The sequence below is a fragment of the Pteronotus mesoamericanus genome, unplaced genomic scaffold, assembly GCF_021234165.1.
Source record: "Pteronotus mesoamericanus isolate MK-2021 breed Mesoamerican mustached bat unplaced genomic scaffold, CSHL_Meso_final contig_94, whole genome shotgun sequence".
Taxonomy (NCBI): domain Eukaryota; kingdom Metazoa; phylum Chordata; class Mammalia; order Chiroptera; family Mormoopidae; genus Pteronotus; species Pteronotus mesoamericanus.
Window position 1 is genome coordinate 46,832,116 of NW_026555285.1, and position 26,672 is coordinate 46,858,787.

The window sequence follows — 26,672 nt, forward strand, 5'->3', positions numbered from 1 at the left end:
ATGAGGATGTGGCTTGAGGGCCTTTCAGCTTTAGGGGTCAGGAGCTGAAATACAACTCAGGCCACAATGTTATCTCTAGGTTAACAAAACACCTATTTTATGACCATTAAGGCATGACCATTGTTTCTTGCTGCCTCAGGGGTTTAGTAACTATAAGGGAAAGAGCTAAGGCTTGCAGGGCATGCTATGAGAACACGGAATAGAGTGCTCTGGCTACATGTTCAATCAAAACCACACATTAAATCAGGAATGTCAGTGTACATTCCAGATGTGTAAAAGCAATTCAGGCTATGACTATTCATTTGGGGAAAAAAGTTATTATTGACAGCCTTTACTGTACATGGCAACATGCTGAAAACTGACAAGAAAAAACGGCAGAGATGTGTAGAAATAATGCACAATAAGAAAGTCCAAGCTACGGTCTGGGGTCCATCAAAGTCCCTTGTGAGGTCTGGGTTTATGTCCCAGCCGGGCAAAGGATGGGGTGGACGTCCCCGCCGTCCATCGGTGAGCGACCGCCAGGGGGCGCGCCAAACACGCCTACACGTCTCTGGGGACCCTCGGGCCTGCGCGCTCCCCGGGGCTCCCGCTTGCCGCTCCGTCCCCGCCCGCCGCCAGGGGGCGCCGCGGGCCGCCCAGTGCTCACTAGCCGGCCGCGAGCGGCTGCGCGGGCGAGCAGCGGGGGCCGGCCCGGAGGAGACCATGGACCGCTTCGTGTGGACCAGCGGCCTCCTGGAGATCAACGAGACGCTGGTGATCCAGCAGCGCGGGGTGCGCATCTACGACGGCGAGGAGAAGGTAGGACCGCCCCGCGCGGCCAGGCCGGGCCTCGCGCTCCCGGCGCCGGGCGCGCAGTCGGGCCTGCCTGCCGGGCCTCCCCTGCGCGGTCCGTGCCCGCCCAGCTCTGCGCCCCGACTCGGACGCCGGTACGGTTCCCAGCTGGTGCGGACCGTGGCCGCTCCCCTACGCCCCCCTACACCCCCCTACACCCTCCTTCCCATGGCCCAGTCTGCGCGGGCCGAGAAGGGCGCCGCGGTACGCGTTCGCGGCAGCGATCGCGGTGGCCCCCGCTTTGGGTGGTCTCTGCGCCGAAGACGCGCATCCGGGCGGAACGGCGGCGCAGGCCTGCCCTGCCTTTGTTGGGGCGCGGCCGCGGTCACGTCCCCGAGCCCCGGGCCGTGGGTCCTCCCGGCGCCGCGGGGTTCTCGCGCGGCCTGGCGGGGCCGCGCACCGATTGCTTGAGCGGATTTCTGAAGGGACGTGTCAGTGCCTCTTTGAGACGCCAAAAAGCTAAAAGCTTTAAAAAATTTTTTTTGTCATTACTTTAGAAAGGACTTTTGTTTTTGTCAAGTGCTGTTGTAGGCGGTGCCTTTTCATCCGTGCACAAGCCTTTGGAGGTACGTTGGCCAATTCAGAGATAAATATTAGCCGGGAGGAAATGTTCTGCGGAGACTTCCACCAGACGACACACCGTCGTCCTCTCCTGGATGAAATGTATAAGCTGGGGGGCGGGGGGGGGGAAGTAAACACCCATTTTTAGTTTCCAGAAGTTTCGGTTGCTATTTCTCCTTCCTCGTTCTTTTACTGAACTTCCTCTGCACCTTCGCATACCTCCGTGGCTGTACCTGGTCGGCGCGGACGCCCGCAGCCTTCCCGCTGCCCGGGGAATGGGGGCAGGGGGTCCAGACGCTCGCGTCCCTTAGGGAGTTTCCTTTTTTTCTTTTATTATTTTTATTGCATTTTTCCCATCACCATTTATCCCCCTTATACCCACTCCCAGCCTCACTCCCTCGCCTCTTCACCCCCCCCATTGCCACTCTGTTGTCCTGAGTCCTTTTCTTTTTCGCTCCACCCCTTCCACCCCCCAACTCCCTCCCCCGCAGCTGTCACCCTGCTCTCCATCTATGATTCTGGCTCTGTTTTGCATGGTAGTTCAGTTTGTTCATTAGATTCCACATGTGAGCGAAATCATACGGTGTTTGACTTTCTCTGAGCGGCTTATTTCCCTTGGCATAATGTCTCCATTATTGGGCCAAGGTCTTTTTCTTAAGCCATTTGCCTGGACTTAGCCATTTGCTGCCTCAGCACTTTTATGACCTTGATCTCAAACTGGGCGTGCACCTTCTGGTTGGAGTGGCAGCTACATGTTTTTGTTTTTTAAAGTAAGGTGGCACCTTTGGAACTGTTGTATAAGGGAAAAGCCCGAGCCCGTGCCTCTCCCATCCTTCAGGGGTGCGATGCTGCCGGCGCTGAGAACTGGGCGCCCACCAGGGCAGGCACGCCCTTCCGGGAGTCCTGCTTTTGCAGAACACACAGCCCTCTATTGTTCCGTCTCATTCCAGCATGCAAATTAGGAACACCTTGCTGACGCCTACTGTAACTTTGATATATTAAAAAAAAAAAGAAAAAGAAAGAGAGAAAGAAAGAAGAAAGAAAGAAAGAAAAGAGAGAGAGAGAGAAAGAAAGAAGAGAGAGAAAGAGAGAAAGAAAGAAAAGAGAGAAAGAAAGAAAGAAAGAAAGAAAGAAAGAAAAGAAAAGAAAAGAAAAGAAAAGAAAAGAAAAGAAAAAAAAGAAAAGAAAAAAAAGAAATCTGCCCTAGCTGGTGTGGCTCAGTGGATTGTGTGCCGACCTGCGAACCAAGGGATCGCTGGTTCGATTCCCGGTTAGGGCACAGGCCTGGGTTGCCGCTGGGTTGGGGGTGGGGGGGCGCAAGAGAGGCAACCACACATTGATGCTTTTCTCCCTCCCTCCCTTCTCTCTCTCTCAAAATATATAAGATCTTTCAAAATAAAATAAAACAATAAAAAATCCAAACCATGAGTACCTGTGTATGAAAAACCATTGTTCAACTAGCAAATTCTGGTTTTTCTGTAGGTGTTTGGCTTCTTGCTTTAGCGGACAGGTAGATGTAGGTATCAGAGGGCTCAGAAACAGCTGAGACCCTTTGCTCTAGTCCAGAATTCTTACCTGTGGTAAGCAGCTGGGGTGGTGAGGGAAGGGCGTGGGTGTCCTGAAGCTGAAGCAGAGCTCGCCGTCGAGCCAGCGCCCCGCGGGGGTCCCTGGGCTGGGAATAGTCACTCGCTGAGCTGTTCATGGTGCGCCTGAGGGCCAGGCTGGGGGAGAGCCCTGTGCCGGGCCTTCCGGACCTCAGGTGGCTGAAGATTCTCAGGAGATTCCCAGAGCCGATCAAGCGCCCTTTCCAAACCTTCCCCTGGCTCCCTGGACCGCTGAGCGGCCACGGCTGGGCCTCCGGGCTGTTCCCCAGGCAGGAGTGCGCGCGGCGGTCTAGGAGACCAGCGGACCCTCTCGCAGTGTCCCTCATCCTTGTATCTCCTGGCTCTTTGTGGGTGGGAAATACATTTTTAAGTGAAATCCTGAATAATTAGAGCACCTGTTATGTACAAGGAGCTTTTATCTGCGGTCTCACTCACCCTTCTCAATGGGCCTATGAATTGCATAGAAGGAGAAAATAATTCTCAGGAAGAGACTTGCCTGAGATCCACAGTTACCAGGAGACACCGGGTTCGGTCTCTGTCGGTCACACTCCGAACGCCTGCGCTCTGTCCACTGTGATGCTGCTCTTCAAAAACACAGTGCCATGTAAAGTGGCAAGTTGGCAGCATATAGTAGAAGATTTAGAAAATACTTCTTTTCTTTCATCTACTTATTTCACTTTTAGGGATTTTTTTCTTGGGAAATAATCAGAAATGCATAAAAATACAGCAAATGAGGATGCTCATCTCAGCAATATTATGTCATATATTATGTGCACAGGGAAACTGGAAATGATCTGAATGTCCCCTGTAGGGATTTGTTAATTAAATATGGCATGTCCTAATCAGCACGAGGAATTCGTAACGATAGCCTGCTAAGTGAATAAAAAGTTAAAAAATTATGAATATGACCTCATTTTAAGGATTATACACATGCACCACACACATATACAAGGTCTGTGCAGAAGGTATCCAGCCATATAATATAAGAAATAGAGACATTTATTGAAGAAGATACAAGAAACATTATACACAGGACAAGGACACCTCAGTCCCCCTCAAAGTGGGCACCACGGGACCTCACATAGCTCTCTGAGTTGCCACCAGCTGCCCTGTTGTATTTTCCTGAATCTCATCGACTGAAATCTCATCCCTTTCAAAAGTGATTTTGTTTTTGGGAAAAGCCAGAAGTCACAGGATATCAAACCTGGGCTATAGCGGGGTGGAGTCACCAAAAAACTGCATGAGACGGGATGCATGAGCGGACATGTTGTCGTGAAGAAGCTCCAATCACCAGTTGCCCACGGCTGCGGCCTCCTGAATCACCTGAAGAGTCTCCACGGAGGAATGTTCAAACTTAATGCAAAAAATGATGCGGATTCATTGCTCTGTCCTCTCAGTCATTTTGAATGTGACGGCCACACAGTGCACATGCTCACTCAGCAGTGTCTACTGCCCCCACTGACTAGTACAGTGAAGTTGTCATTGTTCACACATGGGCATTCCAGTCCACTCTCCTTGGCTGCCAGGTTACATCAATGTCATACAAGCCATTCTTCTTATATTAACAGTGGCTGGACTTTTTCTGGATAGAGCTCGTACACATCACATATGTATATTGTGTATGCATACACATACACTCTGGTATGATTGAGTGATTTCATTTTCTTTTTTAGATTTAAAAAATAGTTTCCAGACTTTCAACAGTATGTTATTAACAGAAAAAATGTTAAATAAAAGAACAAAACAGGGCGTGATAAATGGTAAGGAAAAAATACAATAAAAAATGAAAAAAGTCTTTAAAAAACAAAGCAAAATGAAACAGAGTATGAGTGTATTCATCACATGCCTAAGTTAGGTCAACCTTAGATCAACTTTCAAGCGTTAAAAGTATTCCGCTGGCAGAAGCAAACCAGTCTAAACTTGTCTGTCAGGCTGCGCTGGCAACCCCTGGGAACCCCTGGAGGGAACTGTTGCACAATTTCTTCACTTAGAGCAGCATCGTTGCTACATTTTTACATTTGGCCGTGTTAATTGAAATTGCAAGGGAACATACTCTGGCTTCAGCTTTAAAATCACACCCCTGTGTGTGGGGTTCAGTAAAATCAAGTACAGTTTCTTAACCAGAGCTTTTACGCTCTAATGTAGCATCATATATTCTTAAGTTGATAAAACATTTGATGTTGGAAAAGGGAAACCTTACTTGTTGGCAAAAAAAAAAAAAAAAAAATTTAAAAAGGGAAATTTTACTTTTTGGCAGAAAAAAAGAAAATAGAGATTTTAAAAATATCTTAAACTGAATTATTTGGTTTTAAATACACAAGATTAACCAAAAGCTTTGAAGCTAATCAGAATTAAGTGACAGGATATGTTTTACTTCTGATTCACAGGAAAACCAGTTACTTTTCCCAGTCGTTGTCTTCGCCCTTGGGGTGGTTTTGCCAGAAGAATTTGTGGGCGTACATGTTTATGTAGTTAGATTTATCAGTCTTTCCCTCCAATGCTAATTGCTTTGATGTTTTTCTTAGAAAGAACTTCTCCACCCTGAGGTTATTTTAAAAATTCTCTCTTGAGTTTTTGAATGCTTTTATAATTTTATATTTTTAAAAAAGGTTTTATGTATTTATTTTTAGAGAGAAAAGAAGGGAGAGAGAAAAAAGGAGAGAAACACTGATGTGAGAGAGAAGCATAGATTGGTTGCCTCTCACAGGTGCCCTGACTGGGGACAAACCCGTAGCCCAGGCATGTGCTCTGAAGGGGAATTGAACCTTTGACCTTTCGCTTTGCTGGAAGATGCCCAACCGGCTGAGCCACACTGGTCAGGGCTGATTTTACCTTTTTTCAGACTCAGCTGTGTGCTCCACTAGAGTTTATTTTGGTGCAGTGTGTTGGATATACATCCAATTTTATGTTTATTGTTTTTTTTCCTGTCGGACAACCCAGTTGTCCCTGTGCCATTGGCTGAGTCTCCATTCACCCCTAACTCTGAATGTGCTTGTGTCTATTTCTGGATTTCCTTCGTTTTTAAAAATTATATGAGTGTTATACACACATCCAATCTCATGAGAAAAATTCAATCAATAGTGAAGTTTTAGGAAAGGGCCCTTTGCCTCTCCGTTTTCCTTCACACTTTTTCTGAGATAACCCTCGCTAACCAACAGGTCACTGAGAACTACGTGTAGAGCTTTTACTGCTACTCATATGTGTATGCCTGTAGTTTGGGGAATACGGAGATTCGATCTATGTATCCATGTATGTATGTATGTAGGTGTGTATGTATGTATTTACCTACCCACCCACCCACCCACCTACCTCTGTCTGCCTGCCATGGGTAACGTGCTCTAAGCTGCGCTCTTCCACCCACGTACTCTGCGTCTTGGAGTTGCGCGCTTGCGCGCGCAGCCCAGCCTCCCCGTTCTTTCTGACCTCCACGCGGAGCCCCCTGTGTGAGTGCAGCCCGCTCCCCTCAACCTCTCCTCCCGTGTTGCACACCCAGGTTGCGTGCAATTTTCCCCCAGTTTGAGCAAGGCTGTATATATAGCCTACGAAGCGTGTGGCATCGCTTCTCTACAATTTGTGATAAGCCTAATTCCAAACTATTTACTGATGATTAATTTACTGCTGCGTAATTTCTGGGGAAGGAAAGCTGGAGCACACTGAGTGACGTGTTATTAACAGTTCGTGATGATCTTGTCTTTCTAGATAAAATTTGATGCAGGGACCCTTCTTCTTAGTACCCACCGACTGATTTGGAGAGATCAGAAGAATCATGTAAGATCCATGATTTTTTACATCTGTTTCTGGGTTTTAAATCACTGGAGTTTTTCTTTCCCGTTTTCCGTCTCTGGCCAAACTGTACAAAAATGCGATGAATTTTCATTTCCACAGTGTTGTCAGAGTGTGTGTGTCCCGTGTGGCCTCTGAATGGAGTACAGATAGAGGAGTTAGAGTGTCGTCCCTCATTCAGCTCCAGAAAAGTCTGTAGTTACTGAATGGAGACTCACGATGACTCCTGTTTGTTTGTTTTTAAAAGACTTTATTTATTTGTTTTTAGGGAGGGGGAAGAGAGGGAGAAAGAGAGAGAAACATCCATGTGTGGTTGCCTATTGAGTGCCCCCTACTGAGGGCCTGGCCTGCAACCCAGACAGGTGCCCTGACTGGGAATCAAACCAGCGACACTTTGGTTTGCAAGCTGGCACTGGATCCGCTGAACCACACCAGCCAGGGCCTAACTCCTGTGTTTTGAACCCCAGTCAGACTCCACTCCATGCCTGATGTTGCATGCATGACAGGAATAATTATCCCATCAGCTGTCAGGGGTCCTTAAAAAGCTCATTCATCTCCAACACAGCTCATTCTTCTTGTTGCTGTAGAGAATCAGGAGGACAGGTCTGCAGGGAAGTGCGGGCTTCTATGCAGAGAGTGAGAAGAACGGCCCCGAGGTCCCTCGGCAAGAGGAGAAACCCTGTTTTTTCATTTCTAGCAAGAGAACAAGTGATGTGTATAGAACTGATATCTTTATTTCAAAGGGCTTTAACTAGAAAGTGTGTGTGTGTGTGTGTGTGTGTGTGTCTGAGAATAAATTTCAGTGTTACCAGTAAAATAAATAATCTCCTTCACACTGTTTGTATAATACTGCCCTCCCATGAAATTTTAATTCCACAGATAAACTGTATACTGTACTGAGGCTCTTTGAAGGGCAACTAACCATTGCAAAACATAAGACCCTTTTTGCTCCTTGAGAACCAATCTTTGTGCCCTATTGATACTTCTGTTGTTGACAATGCGTGCCTTAGAACTGTTAGTGTTGTCTGATTCTTTTAAAAGAAATAATACTTGCAGGAAAAAAATCCTTTTGGACGGATAGATGTCTTTAAACACTATGTTCATAAAGTAATCGTAGTATAATATTTTGACTGTTAAATAAAGAGACTAACTTAGAAATCTTTAAACCAGCCATTGAATGCTAGTCATATATAATAATTTAAAAAATTTTTTAAAAATTTACTGATTACAGAAAGCCACATTAGTGTTTTCTGTTAAAAATTGTGTGTGGACGAGTGATGTACAGAAAATTATAAAGAAAAATGACCACCACCCTTTAAAGCTGTTTTGATATTTACCTGTTCTATTTTTTTCCTTTTCGTATACAAACATATTATATGTAAAAAGTTTTATATAAATACTCCTTTTAAAAAGATGTGCCTACTGTAAAATCAAAGGTAGTCACCGCTGTTTTGAAACCTCTTATTTTCTTCCATGTACTAAAAAGCTACCACAGCATTGTTTTCACTGAGTTTCTCTTAGGTTTATTTAAGGAGTCAGGTAACACCATTTCCGTCACGTTTGTTATGAAGTATCTTCAAGGTCCCTGGCCCTGCTGCAAACGCTGTCAGACAGGGGTGCCTGACCAGCGCGAATCGGGGCCTCTATCGCTCCCCCTAGGAATGCTGCATGGCCGTCCCGCTGTCCCAGATGGTGTTCATTGAGGAGCAGGCGGCTGGAATTGGGAAAAGGTGAGTCCTGTATTTCACAGCCTTTACGCACGAAATACATTTGCGCGGGAGCTATTATCATTAATGTAGTCGATTTATGGCTGTGATGACTGCGTCTGTGGACACGAATCTCCTGACTGCGCTCGGGGGCTTTCTACGTGACCGTCCTCGGTCAGGGGTTCCCCTAAGAAGGTCTTGTCCCACCTCACACTCGTTTTGGTAAATGGAAGTCATTCCTAACGCATGAATGAAGTGCTGAGGTTTGCTACAATGTCCTTGGGTCAAAATAAATACATGTGGTCTGGTTGTCCTTGCATATGTTTCCACGGACATTTGCTCTCAAATGTCTGTGTATCTTCTCACTTTGTGCTTAAACTCAGAAATGAGAAAAGGAACTGACGTCGCTCCCGTTCCTAGCTGGTCATTAAGTTTCTCACTGTGAATGTCTGAGGAGTCAGTGTTAGAGAGTCGTAATACTTATTGTCCAGCCTGGGACATTCATGCGTCATGGGAGCGCTGTTCAGAATTGGACCAGGGCCAGCCCACAACGGAGCTGTCACAGGCAGACCAGGAGACGTGGCCACCCCGGTTTAGAACCACAAGGTGAAATGTTTCTGCTTCTCCCAGCACACCCGAAATTCTGGCTTTACATTTTAAGTGCATGGAACTGAGGTCAACTTATGAACAAATGTTGCTGGTAAGGAATCTTTTTTCCACGTGGGCTCATCTTTAGCTTTAGCGTAGTTAGATACTTCAGTGGACGTTAAATGTGTTGAACTTTGCTGGAAATGCAATGCATGCCTTAACTATAACGTTATAGCTCGCCTGAAAGATTGTGTATTTGACATAAAAGAAACTAAGCAATGTTTTGGAAAGGTGGTGAGTGAGATATATATTTTTAGATAGGCTATTTCTCTCATTTATTTTTTGTCCCTTGTCACTTTTTCCCATCTTATATATTCTTTTTTAAAATTTTATTTAATTTTTTATTGAGGTATAATTGGCATACAACATTATATTAGTTTCAGGTTTACAATATTCAATATGTGGAAGTTCTACGAAGTAGAACTTTAAGGGTGTTGTAGATCATTTGAATTTTCCTCTGCTGTGTTCCAAGGAAATCCACACTAGAACAAATATATTAAAAGTAATTACCTTCATATTAGTGTCTTATTTTTGAACCTCCAGTGATGAGAAATACAGTAACTTGCCAGGTTAACTTTTCTCACAGGTTCTCTTTAGTTGCTGGCTCCCACCTTTCCCCCAAACATTTACCGTGTTTCATTGATTTAAAGGTGTATGTAATATCGTTTCACCTTTTAGCATCTTTGAACGCAAGACGCTTCTTTGATTTGGCTCGATTTTAAACTTGATAAATAGGATGTTGAAGGACCCAAGAGATAAGTATGTGAAAAATGAGCGTGGGTCTTCTACGCTGACTTTGGGATTTTTAAACTTCACGTTGCATCGTAATATTTTAGCTTTTTATTAGGTTTACCTTTGGCAAAATCTGACAGCAAGGCTCGGCATCTTCCGTTTTAAATGTCACATCGCGCCGTCGCCCCCTCGCCCGCGCCGCCCTGCCGTGGCCGTGGGGTTCTCCCCCCGCCCTCCCCCCCCCTCCGCCCCCGCCCCGGCTTCGCCGCCGGCGGTGCTGCGGGTCGGCTTGCGGGCTCCTGGGCTCGCTGCGCGCACGCTTGACCTCCGAGGCCCGGCGGAGGGTGCTCACAGATGGGTCCCAGGTCGCCACACAGAACACTGGGGACATTAAGGAGGCCCCACGTATGGTATTTCAACTTTACAGTGATATTTAGGTAACCACATGGGCCCAATCAAAGTAAAATTGAGGAATAGGTCCATCTGTAGTGTGGCCATTAAAATAAAAAAAAAAAAAAAGGCTTTAAGCTAGATATGCAAGATAGCAGGATATTCTGGCTAAGTCTTTTGCTTTGCTGATTTTTATAGCACATTGTTTATTGAGCCAGTTGGGGGGAAAAAAAGAGAGGAAAAAAGACATAAAACTGAACAGATATGGAACATTGTTTATTGAGCAAGCTGGGGAAAAAAGAGGAAAAAAGACATACAACTGAAAAACTGAACAAATACGGCGGTATTTTTAATAGCACAGAAAATAATGGTAGTCACAAAGATTAGGGCAATTTGTGTTCCTAGAGCGGCAGCGTTTTGCAAATTGTTTTTGCTGTTGGATATCTTTCTGGGTCATGCTGCTAATCAAGGGGCATTTCCCTGAAATAACAGTAGAGAATGTTAGTTTTGGATGGAATTTTAACCAAATGCTGGCTGGTCCGTTTTAGACAGATAAGTTTTCACGTTTTGTTTTCGAGTGAGGAAGGTCGCCTGCTTTGGCAGAAATCACAGGCCCCTGGTGGGTCCTGGGGCTGACTCTGAACCGGGGGAAACGCTAACCATACACTGAAATCCTACACCGCCCCCAGTGTATTTTGAACTTATTTCCTAAAACCACATTTTACTGAATCTGTAGACCTAGTAACCTGTACTTTCTCATTCATACCTTGTATGTTTTAAGTAGGGATATTTTTAAAAGGTTCATTAACACTGAATTAATGCAAACTTTAAAAGGATCCTTTTCAGAATATTCTTTTTCTACACGAATTTTAAAAGCAACCTGAAATATATGAAAAATTATGAAAAGAGAATTAAGGGATCTTAGAAAGGCAACTGATTACATTACATGTGCTTTTCCTTTAGTGCCAAAATAGTGGTTCACCTTCACCCGGCTCCTGCGGACAAAGAGCTGGGCCCCTTCCAGAGCAGCAAGAGCTCCTACATCAAGCTCTCCTTCAAGGAGCACGGCCAGATCGAGGTGAGTCTCAGTGAGAACATGATGGACCAGACATGTGCGCTTGCGCAGGCAGGGTCTGTCCAGAAGGGATCTAGCCGTGCGCTATGAAAAATAGAGACGTCTACTGAAGAAGATACAAGATACGAGAAACATTGTCCATAGGACACTGATACCTCAGTCCCCTTCAAGGTAGGCCCCTCGGGACCTCCCATAATCCTCCCAGCTGCCATCAGCTGCCTCCTCGTATTTTCCTGAATCTTGTCCACGGTATGAAATCTCTTCCCTTTCAAAGGTGATTTTAGTTTTGGGAAAAGCCAGCAGTCGCAGGGCGCCCTGTCTGGGCTGTAGGGGGGCTGGGTCGTGTGGGTGATCTGACGTTTCACAAAAAAACTCTGCACAAGGCGTGATGTGTGAGTGGGCGCGCTGTCATGAGGAAGCTGCCCGTCACCAGTTGCCCACGGCTGTGGCTCTGAATTATCTGAATAGTTTCTGCAGAGGAATGTTCAAGCCTAACGCAAAATTTGATGTAGGTTCATTGCTCTACCCCGTCAGTCATTTTGAATGCGACAGCCACACAGTACACGTGCTCAGTCAACGGTGTCTACTGCCCCCACTGACTAGTACAGTGAAGTTGTCACTGTTCACACATGCACATTCCAGTCCTTGGCTTCCAGGTTACATTGATGTCATGCAAACTGTTCTCGTTATATTAACAATGGCTGGACCTCTTCCAGACAGGCCCCGTAGTTTTGTTGTTTGTCAATATGGAAGGCAATATTGTTTCTACATTGTTAATACGATGAAGGCAACATACCCGCTCTCACCGCATGTTTACAGTAGCATTTCTGATATCTTCGGTCTTATCAGTAGAGAAGGTGAAGTTTGGGTGACGGTGGGAATGGAAAGCAGGAGCACGCGGTCACCAGGAGAGAGCGGGGGGAGGCCAAGTCATGCTTTGAGGCTGCTCGGCCAGTGTTCGGTGGCGCGCGCAGTCCGGGTAGAGGGACGGGGAGGACCGCATTGCCGTGCTGAACAGCCTCAGCATCTAAAAGCTCATCAGCCTGAAATCAGGCGGTCTTCTATTTTTTTAAACTCTACACAAATCTAATCACTTAAGTGCTTCTCCCACAGTGCAATAGTTTCTATTTTCTGGGTAACAAGTTGCTGTATAGATATTCTTAGCCATTTATAAGTGCGTGTGTCTCCCCATTGAGATCATTCGTTATCCCTGCCCCTTTCTTCTGCAGCTCCGCACCCAGTGCTCTCCGCACAGCAGCGCTAAGCGTATAGTCACTAACTCAAGTCAATCCCACTGTAGGTGAAAAATACAGTGGGGTTTTTTTTCCTTCTTTTTTGGGGGCAGAGGCATGTTTTGACCTGAATTTCTGACGACACATTTTAACGAGACAGAGTATTCTCTGTTTCCTTCATGGAGAATGGTTGTATATTTTTCTTGGCACCAGGTCTGTTTCACTATAGGTAGAAAACAATCCGCAGAATTGTTTAGAGTAAGTCTATTTATTTCATTGTCACTCATCTCTTTGTTGAGAATAGCTCGCTTTATGCAGGAGGTCAGCCCCTTCTCTTCTTTTCCTCTTTGTTCTTTCTGAAGTTGATCCAAGAAAAGAACTTCCTTTGATTTTCTTTGATGTCTCTGAAACTTCTCGGCTTGTTGCAAACGACTGAATAGACCTTTCAACTAAACAAATGTGAAGTAATGATTCTTATAAGGGTACCGAGGCCTGACCGACTCACTCACAATGTATCTGTGTGTGTGACAGTTTTACAGGCGTTTGTCTGAGGAAATGACGCAGAGACGATGGGAGAACATGCCCGTGTCCCAGTCCTTCCAGGCCAACCGAGGACCCCAGGTACTGTTGCACCTTCATTAAGAAAGAAGGTTTCTGTGAGTCTCGAACTTTCCAGAAGTAAACTAACGCTATTTGGTTAAGACGGTGCTTTCACAGAACCTAATTTAGTGCTCTGTAGACAGTCAACACTTAGTGAAACGAAATGGCTGCTCCCCAGAGTACCTCTCGAGACGGCATAAGTGCGAGTCCACGCCCTTCGTTCTGTTGTTTGCGCTCCGTGGGGCAGGCGGAGAATGGTCGGTGCTCCTGGGAGACCTGTCCCAGGCCCATCCCACGGAACCACCAGCCACGGGCGGACGCTCAAATGTGTAACCGTTGTTTGTAGAATAACAGCTGTCAGGTACCACAAGTTTAACTACAAGTGTTTGCACATTTGAGACCCTATTAAATATCCAATACGTATGTAATTTAAGGTTGTCGAAGAAAAAAACAGACAGAAAATTTAATGAGTATCCAAAGTGAATTAATATCTGCAGGTTGCCAAAGAAAAGATGCATAGAACATTTAATTACTATCTGCAGTGAAGAGTGAAGTATGCCATTTGTTGAATGCTCCGTGCTTCTTTGTAATGATCTGAAGAGCATCATGTATAGCAAGAAACCGACAAATGTTTTGAAAGGAAATGAGATGTAATTGTTTGCTGTTTTCTTTGGTTCTTTGTGGGTCCTTTCCCACCATTGAAAACACAATGTGGTGTGTTTCAAAAGACTTTGTCCTTCCTATGTATGTTTTATTTTATACTTTTTTTTTTTTTTTTTTTTTTTAGCCAGGAAGAATAAGGGCCGTAGGAATTGTAGGTATTGAAAGGAAACTGGAAGAAAAAAGAAAAGAAACCGACAAAAACATTTCTGAGGTAACCCTTACACGAATCCCAGTCAGCTATCTTTTTCAGCCATTTGTGTTTATTCTTTTGGATACAACTGTGACTAACTCCATTCTGTAAATGGAAATATATTTAGTTGGCCTGAAGCTACACAGTATCTTATTCCATTTAACAGGTCCACTTCGGGTTGACAAAATGTAACCAAAATGTATTTTAAAAACTTTTTCCAAAAAGGAATAAAAAAGCAATGCATGTTTGTTTTCTGTGATGTTAGAAAATGTCATGGATTCTGGTGTATAAACTTTAAAATCTAGGTGGAATTTATTGGAGGGTACTCCTAGTGAATTCAAGGTCCTCTATATAATTATTTTGGACGCTTGGTTAACTTAGTTGTGGGGGAAAAAAATGCTATTTTCTGGCCCTTAATCCTGGTCAGACCCCACGCAATTTAATGCTGATGATCACTCAGGGACCAGACATGAGGACAGATAAGAACAGATCCAAACAGGCCATCGTCTCAGAGAGCAGCTCTGAGCTGGTACTTCCCCGCGTATGAGGAAACTCAAGCCGAGGGCTTCTGCAATGAGTTAATCTATCTAAACACATCATTGGTTTTCCTCTGTTCATGTAAAAGTGGTGTTGGCTTTTTATGAAATGATTCTACAAAGTAATTCTTTAGTTTTTATAACAGTGTGTAAGTAAAATTCCATTGATTGGTGCTGTTCATAGAATTTCAAAGATGTATATAAATCAAATAAAGATCTAAACTGCAAAGAGTTATTGAATGCCCGTATTAGTCAAGGTTCTCCGGAGAAACAGAACCCATAAGAAATATACCAATATTGAGCTATGGATGTATTGATATCTATAGATACCGAGCTATAGATATACTGATGCCTATAGCTGCATGTCTCTGTACATATAGATCTGTATCTACCGTTGTATTATCTAGATCTCTCTGAATGTGCACAGGGAGGGAAGGAATTAGCTCACGTGAATGCGAGGACCGGGAGTCCACAATCTACCACCCGCAAGCTGGTGACTCAGGAAGGGGGGTGAGAGAAGTTCTAACCCGAGTGCAGAGGCCCGAGAGGCTGAGGGCTGCCGTCCCAGGCCAAGGGCAGGTGGGGACTGATGTCTCGCGCGGCCGCGGGCGGGGAAAGCGTGGAGGCCTACCTCCGCCCCCGCCCCTGCTTCCCCGCCTTGAGGGGCAGTCCGCTGGACCCTGCGCGCCAGGCCAGGAGCGCACATTGTGGGGCGGCGCCCTTGCAGGTGCACGCAGAACAGCGTCCCATCGCAGCCCCGGGCGCCCCAGGACCTAGTCAGGCGGGCGCGCGCAGTCCACGTCTAACGCTCACTCCGGGCCGCTGATTGCAAGGGCGGGTCACTGGAGAAACCGAGGGCACTCGTCCCGTTAGTGCCTGTGGCCCGGGTGTCGCCGGTAGCTCGTTTGTAGCAGAGCTGCCCGGCTCCTCGGCCCTGTGCGCTTCCTGCGGATTGCAGGCTGCGCCCCGAGGCTGGGCCAGGCCTGGGTGCGCGCCCTGTTCTACGACTGGAGGTCCGGCTCCGTCCTGAGCAGGCGTGCACGCCCGTGTCTTCTGATGGTGTCAGCAGCTGCCGACGTTCCCCGCAGAAATCGGTTGGGTCCCTCGCGGTTATCCATGCTGACAGTTTATAATTTATTTCTCCTGTCCGTTGGAATGCTTTTTAAAAGAGATGCTTCCCTTCGTCTACTATTTGGCCACTCAAGGATGCAGTTTACAAAGGGAAAGATGGCCAAGCGCCTCCCCTTCATCATCAGGGTAATAAATTGGTTCCCCACACTCCAAAGGCAGCTATGCTTGTTTTTTACATATTATAATGAATTCATCAATTCAACGTATTTGATGAGTTTCAGTCAATTGCAGTTATTATTCTATTGAAAGCTCAAACGGTCCCGTCTTTGGCCAGTGCTAGTCTCTTCAGGGTGGCTCCGGGTGCTTCTGAGGTGACCTGGCTGGCTGCGACAGCTTACTTACAGGCCGGTGTGACGAAAGTTCAGGACCCCCTGGGGCGTGCAGAGCCCAGACGGGGAACCAGCCACACCTGAGAAGCCCTGCTGTTCTCCAGTGGGGAACGGTACTTCCAAACTGCGGTCTACCTGTTAAGAATGTGCATCTCTGTCAGGTCTTTATTTCTAGCCTATTCAGTAGAAAGAGCTAGAGGTTTGTTTTTTTTTTTAATGAAAGTGCCTCATGAGGTCAAACTGATACTTCCTGTTCAGATTTGGACGACACTAGCAAGTGCTTTTGAAAACAGTTAAAAAGGTTCCTTTTGTATGTGAATAATTTTGCATTACTAATGATCCTTTTTCTGAGTGCTACCATACTAATTTAGTTTCCAACATATTATTTTTCTTTTTTCTAAAAAGACTTATTTTATGTATTTTTAGAGAGAGGGGAAGGGAGGGAGGAAGAGAGGGAGAGAAACATCAGTGTGTATAAGATACATTGATTGGCTGCCTCTCACATGCCCCGAGCTGGGGACCTAACCTGCAACCCAGGCAGGTGCCCTGGAGGGAAATCCAACCGGCGACCTTTTGGTGCACAGACCGGCACTCAGTCCACTGAGCCACACCAGCCAGGGCTGTTTTTCTTAATTTATGAAATGTTACTATGTTTCAACCTCATTTTCCAAGTATTCTACACAAGCCTTGCCCCTCCTGTGCAGGTCACCGACTTGTTCAGCAGGTAGTCCCTGCTGTCTACTTCGTGTGAGCTCCGCATCAGATGTTTTAGGGACTGAGGTGAGGTGCCAGGGAGGCAAGCCGGTGGCCTTCCCCCACGGTGTGAGGAACGCCACCTCAGCAGAAAACAGTGGCTGCGGCGAGAACTCCGGCCCGCCCTCCGACAGCTGCTGGCGTTAGGGAAGGCCCGAGAGCAGGGGTGACGGAAGGCCGGGCCTAAAAGTGGAGCCGCTGCCAGCAATGACCAGCAGGGCTAAGGGGACCCCGGCAGAGGGAATGGACCGTGCAAAGGTAGAGAATCAAGAATATTGAAACAGGAAATTCAAGAATATATTAATAGTTACTGAAGCTAATAACCAAAATAATGACTAAAAGTCAGTAAGAAATAATGCTACAAATCGGCTTAAGAGGCTACCCCCCTGGTTTTAGGATAGATGCCACTTTTTTCAAAATTGGAATGGAAATTTGACTACGGACATGGCAGAGGGAGAGAAGGTTCTATAAATTGGCAAATGAAATAATAGAATGAGCATGCGCGCCTGTATTGCTTTAATTTTATCGTAGGTAGTTTCTACACCCATTTTTCAGATGGTTGGCCAATTTCAAACTTTAGAATGATAGAAATAGAAGTGAGGAAGCTTTTGTGTTTTATAATTATTCAAAATATTTTATAGGGAGTTCTATAAATACAAAATATTTATATTCATTTTTTATGAACCCTAAGGAATAAGGGTTAGTCTATATATTCTGTGTGAATGCGCTATTCTAGTATTTTTTAATGAAAATATATATTACGCAGTAAGTCAAGTGATTTACCATATAACATTTAAAAGTGTTGTCTTCCTACTTTTCCTTAATTTTCTTTTTATAGTCAAAATAAAGATCTAGTGTGTCAGGCACTGGTGCGTGTTAGTTGTGAACGGGGGTTGGTGTGCGGTTTGCCCTCTGCTGAAGGGTTAGGGTTGACCGAGCAGCCGAAGCCCTGCCCAGTTTCCCACACGAGGTTTCCTGCTCTGCTGGCTGTTGCTGATAAGAATCCCGCGGTCCAGCCTTTTGTTTATCTGAGGAAGTTCCTGTTAGGTGTGTGCACATTCCCCTTTGTTTCGGCACTGGCGTCAGGGAGTGGCCCGAGGAGTGAGCTGGTGCAGCGCTGGGCTTCAGCAAGGCCCTTCGCAGATGGCGCTGCTTTCCTGCCTGTGACTACGATGGCAGTCACAAGAGCTAACCAGAGAAGAGCCTATGCACCGCTCTTCTCCGTGGACTGAGCGATAGTCACGTAATGGTAAATGGCTCAATTGATTTTTAAAAACCAACCTCTGTGCACATCAATTAGAGGTGTCGTGCACTGGAGGTGTACCTTTGGTAATCTGAAACAATACACCTCGTTAAATTTGGAGAGACCTTTGAAGAAGATACTCATTTTAGTAAATCAAACAAGCGATGGATTTTATTTAGAAGTGTTTGTGTGGTGTTTGAACATTTTTCTTTTGTGAGTGCCCCTGTGTCCGAAGCCACAGGTCTGAGCCGTTCGGTATTCAGAGGCTGGGATTTCTGGTTTCAGTTAAGTCACACCTGCTCTCAGAGCCCGAAGTGTTGCTGCGGTTGCGTGTTTGCCATTTTCAACCAGGAAAGCCTGGCGGTGCCTCCTATCCGGAAATGGTTTGGGACAAGCCAGTGACACATCATTTTCTTGCTTGTGTTAAAGAACAGTAAATAATATTTTCTGAATATGTCCCCTTTCGTTTGTTTAATCCACAGTAACATTTCTCTTTGGAAACTTGAAAAGTAGTTTTTGCGGTTTGTTTTGGAAAATGTATGGTTTCTTAGCTCAACTGACTTCTTAGAATAAGGCAGATTTATTACTTGCACAAATATTTATATAAATAAATTGACATTTGTAAGGAAATGTCATAAATTTTTATTGTAGGGAAGAAAATAGAGTGCTTCATTGCTTTAAAACATTTTGATTCTTCAGACAGATGCCAACAGAACTCATTTCTCATTTTAGGCCTTTGAAGACCTCAGCAAGTTAATGATCAAGGTACATGTCACTTATACCTATTAAATTCATGCCAATTATGACAGTTTCAAAAACATATTTTATTGCCAGACACTTTGGGGACAGTATTTCGTGCAGATTTTCCCTATTCTCTTGACAGGCTAAAGACATGGTGGAGCTGTCGAAGTCCATTGCTAATAAGATTAAAGACAAGCAGGGAGACATCACAGAAGATGAGGTAATTGGGCTGCTTCTTAAGATGTTAGAAACTGCACTGATAATGCACTGATGTTTTGGTGGTTTACCAGTTTGTGCTTTTTTTAGTCCTCATCTGAGGACGTGCTCATTGATTTCAGAAAGACGGGTAGGAAGGGAGACAAAGGGAGAGAAACATCGATCTCTTGTGCCCCGACCTAGGACTGAACCTGCAACCTATGCATGTGCCCCGCCCGGGAATTGAACCTGTGGCTTATCGGTGTACAGGTTGACGCTCCAACCGACTGAGCCATGCCAGCCAGGGCCCAGTTTGCCTTCTTCACGCACTGTTTTCTTTCTTTTAGGCCTTGAGGATATGTGAAAGTGCAAAAGAAAAAGCCAACTATGAAAACTGTTCATTCTAGTAGGATTGTAGGGTATTTTGATAGCTTTTCTTGGAGCGTATTAAACATATATTGAAATATGTAAGGAGTGTCTCTTTTCTACCTCGTAAGTTTGATGTCTCATGAAATTTGTCTACAGTCTGGCCACAGCCAGTTTTCTGAGTTTGCGGTTGTGTCATTTGGTTGCATTAACGACAGCCCGGTTATTTCCATCACCTCTCGTGCCAGACGTGGGAGGTAAAGGGAGTATGCGAGAGCAGGATAGAAGGAGAATAATTAGGTTTATGTGGGCACTGCTGGAAGTAGTGGAGCCGAAGGGAATCTGTGATGGAAGGATTTTGAGCATTGGGGCGGAGAGACTCATTCCGAATTGTCTTTGTGCTTTTCCCCCCTCATTGCAGACCATCAGGTTTAAGTCCTATTTGCTGAGCATGGGAATAGCTAACCCAGTTACCAGGGAGACCTGCGGCTCCGGCACCCAGTACCACATGCAGCTGGCTAAACAGCTGGCTGGGATATTGCAGGCGCCTTTGGAGGTAAAAGCAGAACCTGAACGGCCTTTTGAAAGTGCGTTAAGTTCTCCCCATGTCATCGGAAATCTTACGAGCATCACTTCTTTCCTGATGGGGTTACTTATTCGACCATCGCGTTATTTTTTTCTTTCAGGAATATTAAATGAGTTCAGTGTACTTATTAATAGATTCTTTGTCAATAATCTAAACTGTTTCCAATTTGCATATCAGATATCTATAACGTCCTAATCTATTTGCTATGAAGTTTCTCTTCCCGCTTATTTTCAAAAGGACATATATATGCTCTCTGTATGTTTAGATATATTTGTGTATATAAGCACTCAATATCTGGGGGGGTCAAAAGTAGGTTTATAGTTTGTATGAAAAATGATGCAATAATTAATGAATAATAATACAAGAATAAACTGGTGTACACACAACTGTAAACGTCCTTTTGCCCCACCCGGTACCTGTATTAATTTCATAATAAGATTCGTCTTCTAGCCTCACATTACACCGGCAGCCGGAACTTATTAAAGTACTTGTGTGCAGGCCGACCCCCTCACCCCACTGTGTGCCAGAGGCCGGCGCCAGGCGCCACGACGCTTGGTCTGTGACCGTTGCCGTGTGTGACTGTGATAATAAGCACACCTTTAAGTGTAATTAGAATCCTGTTTCACACCTACGGAGCTAAAACTAATTCTAATATTATGAAGTATCTAGTTTTTGTTCACATGTTCTCTGACAGTTGGTTTGTTCAAATCAGGATACGTTGCAATTGGTTGCTGTCTCTCAAATTAGTTTTTTAATTCCATGGGGTTGCCCTTCTCCCACCTACTCACCCCCAACCCACCCCCCCTCAATCTACTTAGTGAGGAAACTAGTAGTTTATCTGATACAGTGTCTCAGAGTCTGGATTTTGCTGACTTGCACGGCAACACGGTTCCCTGTAAACTGGTAGTTATACCTAGGAGGTTTTTTCCCCCCTGACAAGAATATTTCAAAAAGGTGTCGTACATCTTTATCAAGAGGCACATGTGTCTGATTGCCTTTGTGGTGATTGCCATTGGCTGTCATATTATCAGGAGTGGCAAAGGGGTGGTATTCGTTTTCAGCTCTATAGTTCCCTCTCTGTGTATTGGCTGGAATAACTGAAAACAGGGCAGGAACACGGCGGAGAGCCCTCTCTTCCTCTCAGTACATGTTAGAGTAACAGTGACATTAATGTCCAAATACTGAACTTGACATGTCTCACGGCATCTGAGCAAGTTCGCCTGTGTGGAAGCAGTGTTTTTAAAAGCTTCTTAAGACACTTTATAATTCCTGATTTCACTCTGATTATGATTTCTGAGAAGTGCCAGCTGGTGCTGACGATAACGTGATACTTTCCCAACGTTTCTCGTTTTACCAGGAACGGGGCGGCATCATGTCGCTCACGGAGGTATACTGCTTGGTAAACAGAGCTCGGGGGATGGAGGTAAGCATAGGATACTTAGAGTCCCTCCTTTCAAAACTAAATACAGGCTTTCTTAGTGCAATGCAAGCTTCCCTACAGCGAGCACGGTCTGAGGAAGGGTTGTGACCGTGGAAACCATCCTGAGGAGCAGTGCGGTGCTCCAGGCCGAGGGCGGGCCCCGGGCCAGCTTTGCCGACCAACGTCGCTGGGTGGCTGAACCTCTTGGACTCTGTTTTCTGCCTGGAAAATAAGGGTCTGGACCGGCTGTCAGCCTTCCAGCTGTAATAGCTGTGCGTGTACTGTGATGAACGAGGTCGCCCGTGCTGCCCGAGCTCCATGGGCTGAAAGCGGCTGCCGCAGAGGGACAGCGGCCGCGCCCCTGGCCGTGAGTCAGCTCTCGCGGACCCCTCCCACCCGGACGTCCGTGGCCACCACCAAGGCTCTGCCCGGCACTCCTTGGGCCCCCACAGTCAACGCCGTTCTGGCGTGTCTGCAGTGAGCTGCATCTTTCCGGCCTGCCTCCCAAGCCCTCACCTGCCCCGTGAGCTAGGCCTGCGCCCTGGGCCCCTATTTGAATGGTCCTCTCTGCCATTCACTTACTGACTCTCTGCGTGTTACCTCCTCTGGCCTCCCAGGAGCCCAGGAAGGCAGCTCCTGTGAGTCTCCCCGGCTCGGGGTAGCCTGGGGAGGAGCACATGGAGGCTCAGGGAGATGAGGTGACTTTTTTACTGAGGCTGCACTTGGAGACAGGGATTTGGACCCAGGCTGGGCTGACGCCGTGGCCGTTCTGGGTGGCTCAACCCTGTGCTGGTCACCCAGCGCACTGGGCTCATTCCTTCAGGCTCCAGGGCCCGGAAGGGAAGCCATTAGCTAGCTGCATGTGACGGCAGAGGACCCAAAGGGATGTGTGTGCTAAGTGTAGCTTACACACCTGAATTGGAAGAGTTAGTACAGAGTAAAGAAATGTTAAATACCTCAGTACCAATTTTTTATACTGTTTATACAGGGTGGGGTAAAAGTAGGTTTACAGTTGTGAGCATGCAAACCAGTTTATTCATGCATTATTATGTAGTAATTATATTATATCCCATACAAACAACTGGAAACCTACTTTTGCCCGACCCTGTATGCTGAATTTTTTTACCTATTGAGTATATATGTTTTAAAATTAATTTCACCCATTTCTTTTCATTTTTTAATATGGCTACTAGAAGCTTTAAAATTACATATGTGACTTATTGTACATTCTGTTTCTATTGGCTAACGCTGCTTCATGAATAGAAGTTTTTGCTCCTTTGTTTGTATTTTTGCCTTGTAGTGATTAAGCCACTAAAATCCTTGATTAGTGATCATTTTTTAACTTCTTCCTCTGTTTTAGAGACCATAATAATGATAGAGCATCACTCTATTAATTTGCGGTATAAACTGGATTTATTTCCCCATTAGTTGCTCTCACCAGAAGACTTGGTGAACGCATGCAAGATGCTGGAGGCTCTGAAACTACCTCTCAGGTAAAAGCACCTCCGCAGGAAGTTGGCCAGCCGTGGCCACTGCCCCGTGCGAGGCGGACAGGGGAGCCCGGCCAGGCGCGCCCCCGGGGGCGGGCCGACACCCTGGCCCTCCGAGCGCCCCCGCCCCCACCCCTGCGGCCGCCGTCACTGGCTTCCGTCCGGTGGGTGGCCTGAGGGGTGTGGTGGTCTGGCTCTGGTGTCAGCAGCGCAGAGAGATAAGAGCGGGGTCCCTCCCATGAGGTCACGGTGACTGGCCCCTCTTCCCTTAGGCAGTTTGTGTTTGTCTCTGGGGACTCAGAAGGACAGATGTCCAGCTGTGAATCTGTATTTTCCTTGCCCTCAGGCTAGAAAACGATTCGCCAGGCAGGGATGTGTGGCACAGAGAATAGAGCGACCACTGTTGTGATAACTGCGTACGGCGCCAGGCGAGTTCTGGAGTTACCAGGGCGATCACGCCATAAATTATACGGCTGTCTAACCACGGTCGTACACCTGAGACTAAATATAAAACAACACTGAATGTCAACGGTGTTTGAAAAATACTAAAAAGATAAAACTGAAGGAAAACTGAAAAAACAAAGGAGTGTGTTTTTTTTTAGTACATGGATTATAGTTCATAATTTTATGAACTGTTCATTCATGAGCTTCGTAGTTATGCCGTGGTTGCTCGTTGTTGTTCAGTTTTAAGTGCTGTTTTGTGTTAACACTGGCCTCATACCTGCGCCTAAAAGAAGGTGGAAAATGCGTGTGCCTCCTTCGTGGCTGAAGGTCGGCGATGTTCACAGCTTTGTTCTCCCATCTGCCGTTCGCAGGCTCCGAGTGTTTGACAGCGGCGTCATGGTCATTGAGCTTCAGTCCCACAAGGAAGAGGAAATGGTGGCCTCGGCCCTGGAGACGGTACGTGAACCCGGCTTCCTCCAGGCGTCGGGGTGTGCCGGGAGGCCCCGGTGCCCGCGCCCCGCAGCTTGAGAAACAGGATTTCCTTTCGAACTTCACTTTACTCAGAACTCGTTTGTTGGCCCAGTTAAAAATGGGTTATCGTGAACAATGGATAAATGCTCATCCAAGTGACTCTTTGAAAGCTTTTCGAAACTTACGACCATGCAAAACATCTTAAAGGAAAGGAGAATTAGAATTAATGAGGCGCTCTCTTTTTGTTTGCAGCTCAGTCCTGAGAACAGGTTTTTAACTCTGTGAATGAGAATGTTCTCCATGATAGAGCTTTTCCTTCCGCAACACCTACACAAGTAGTGTTACAAAGTATCGCCGGTTGTTTTATGAATAATTGTTCCAAAAAATATGAACAGCCACTGTAGTTTAGATGGATTCTATGGCCAAACCACTAACACTTGTTGGGGTACTCAACATACTGCTCTGCCTGAATAAACTCTATGGTGAGCCTGTGTAATTTAAATAACTCCCATTTATTATGCTTTTTATTTTAAACTAGATGAAAAAAACACAAGAGTATAGATATTTCAACCACACATTTTAAACCAAACCTATATATATGGTCCTTCACGGGATCATGTAATACGAATTCTGTTAGAATTTGTTATGTGTTCCTTTTCAGAATATCTAAGGTTTTTTTTTTAGACCTTAGTATAGGGCCTTTATTATATTATAGAGGGTTTTATGTTATTTCAGCCTCTACTTTATTTGGCCTGGGCCCTTCAGCTTTTGTAGAATTAAACATTAGTAAAGCAGACTTAGTTCTGTAGTGACTGTTCTTTGGACTCTATTAGAAAGTTCAGGAAATCATTTCCTGAGTATAACTAGTAGACATTCTCTCTAGTTAGTACCTAGGTGGTCTAAATTACGACATTTTTTTCCTGCTGTGTGTTTCTGTTAGGTTTCAGAAAAGGGTTCCCTAACCTCGGAGGAGTTTGCCAAGCTTGTGGGCATGTCTGTCCTCCTGGCTAAGGAAAGGTGAGTAAGGTCCTCGCTCTTTGACGCAACCTGGGCTTCTGAGCAGGCAGATGATCGGTGCTCTCCCTTGGTTCCCAGGTTGCTTCTTGCAGAGAAGATGGGCCACCTTTGCCGAGACGACTCAGTGGAAGGCTTGCGGTTTTACCCAAATTTATTTATGACACAGAGCTAAGAGTTCTTTCTATTTTAAGTACTTCCTATCCTGGTACTTGTGTTATGTAGAGTTTGTATGATATTGAGCTAAGAATAAACGCCGATAAACTGAGAATTCACTGGAGCTCTGCGGTACCATATACAACCCTTTTAATGTCTCCCAAAATGTTAGGGTTTAGGAAGTTGGTTTAGGAAAAATATAAAAAAAATACAGGAAAATGAATGCCAATGTGAATTTGAAATCATGCGACCGTTGTATAGAACCCTCACAGGGTAACCTGAGATATGGTGGATTTTAACTTGACCGTCCGATCCAACCATTTTTTTAAAGAAAGGAATTTAGTTCATGGGGGAAGAAAAAGAAAGTTGCATGTTTGGACAGGTTAGGTCGTTATTTTTGTGTGACTAGAATGTACTGAATTGTACGTAAGTGAAGTTTTCCTGGGCCTCGTGTGCCGGTCTCTGGGCGGTTCCTGTGAGGCAAGCCCCGCCACCGTGTCCCCGAAGGGCCTGACAGCATCGGGACGAGGCGTCCACGCGCAGGTCGCCCAGAGGGCTGCTGCCCGGCTTTCCCGCGGAGGCGGTCACGGCCGGGGCTGCACCAGCCAAGGGAAGCACCTACAAAAGGGGGGAATGTTGTTTGACTTACGTATGTATTATCTGACTCGTTTCTTTTTTTTTTTTCCTAAAGTGACGATTTCATGCCTGGCATGTAAAGAATGCAACTATGTCATTTTGTTTAAAAAGTGCTGTGGATTTTGAAACTGAATTAAAGAGCTGTTTAGGCGTGCCCAGAGGTGTGAGTGCAAATCCGGGAAGTGGAGGCTCAGGGATCCCCTGGGGTCCCGTGTGAGTGGGGCGGCTGGGAGCGCCCTGGACCAGCTTAGGGACCTAGGTGCCCTTTGACCTCAGGGCTAAGGAGGGGAGCATAGGAGTGGAAAAGTATGTCTCCTTTTCTTTCCCTCAAGGAGTCTCCACACTGAACTCTTCAAAATCTTGCTATCGTATCCTAGCAATTATTTTTCTCCATCCCCATCCATAATATGTCGTATGGAGAAACCTTCCTGCTGGAAAGTGTTACAGAGGGGACAAAAACTGGCAGGTACTGAATTTCCATGGCCCGGGTGTTCGGGTGGGCCCCCCGACTTCCTGCGTCACTGCTGCACAGCACACGGTACGCAGGAATCTCCTTCGGCTCAGGGGTCCCACAGCCAGAGGGGACCCTCTTCCTGAGCCTGAGTCACGGGGCAAGGGACTGAGGGGCTTTGGCCACGTCTCCTAAGGGTGGGCTCTGCGTGGCGGGAACACTGACACTGAGACCCCGAGGAGGCGGCCCCCAGGGTCACACTCCGGGGTCCCTGGGATGTCCCCACTGAGCGAGGAGCCGCTGCAGGTGCCCGCTGGGAGGGGTGCAGGGGTCCTCCGCCGCAGCCCAGGGGGCCCCTCTGGGTGCAGCCAGAGTCGTCCCCGCCCCCGCCCCGAGCGTGGCCGTGGCCGCTTCACCCCCTCCGGGGTCTCGGGCGGGCCGCGGCCGAGGCGTCCTGCCTCCGTCTTCACTTCGCTCACCTGTCGCTGACGCTGCGTTGTGGCGGCAGGTCCCCCGATGGCCTCATGGCTTGGCCTCAGGCTTTGGCGGAGGGGAATTCCATGTCCGGCTGCCCAGGCCTTCTGGGCCTCTGGGGAAGCTTGTTTGTATGTCCCCCGGCCTCTGGGCTGCACAGCTAAGACCGTGTGAGCCCCTGGAAGCAGCGCCCATGGTGTGGATTCATGACAGCAAACTCC

The 26,672-nt window shown here is 46.3% G+C and overlaps 1 protein-coding gene across 2 annotated transcripts; it reads left to right on the forward strand.

Annotated features, from left to right (window-relative positions):
- The first annotated feature begins 624 nt into the window (after positions 1-624).
- VPS36 (vacuolar protein sorting 36 homolog) lies at positions 625-26,288 on the forward strand. Of its 2 annotated transcripts, none has more exons than XM_054586507.1 (14): positions 625-798; positions 6,696-6,764; positions 8,439-8,509; positions 11,219-11,333; positions 13,094-13,183; positions 13,950-14,036; positions 18,740-18,772; positions 18,891-18,968; positions 19,731-19,865; positions 21,253-21,318; positions 22,744-22,808; positions 23,621-23,705; positions 24,661-24,737; positions 24,816-26,286. In XM_054586507.1, the coding sequence occupies exons 1-14, from the start codon at positions 703-705 to the stop codon at positions 24,907-24,909; spliced, it is 1,161 nt and encodes a 386-aa protein (XP_054442482.1). In that variant the 5' UTR covers positions 625-702; the 3' UTR covers positions 24,910-26,286. The 2 variants fall into 2 exon arrangements, with proteins under 2 accessions (XP_054442482.1, XP_054442483.1); XM_054586508.1 differs by lacking the exon at positions 625-798 and adding an exon at positions 1,358-1,397 and having other exon boundaries at positions 24,816-26,288.
- The last annotated feature ends 384 nt before the right edge of the window (positions 26,289-26,672 follow it).

Coding starts and splice junctions, on each gene's coding strand:
- VPS36 (XM_054586507.1), top strand. CDS start 703: ATGGACCGCTTCGTGTGGACCAGCGGCCTCCTGGAGATCAACGAGACG. Junction 799..6,695: donor TCTACGACGGCGAGGAGAAG/GTAGGACCGCCC, acceptor TTGTCTTTCTAG/ATAAAATTTGATGCAGGGAC. Junction 8,510..11,218: donor GCGGCTGGAATTGGGAAAAG/GTGAGTCCTGTA, acceptor CTTTTCCTTTAG/TGCCAAAATAGTGGTTCACC.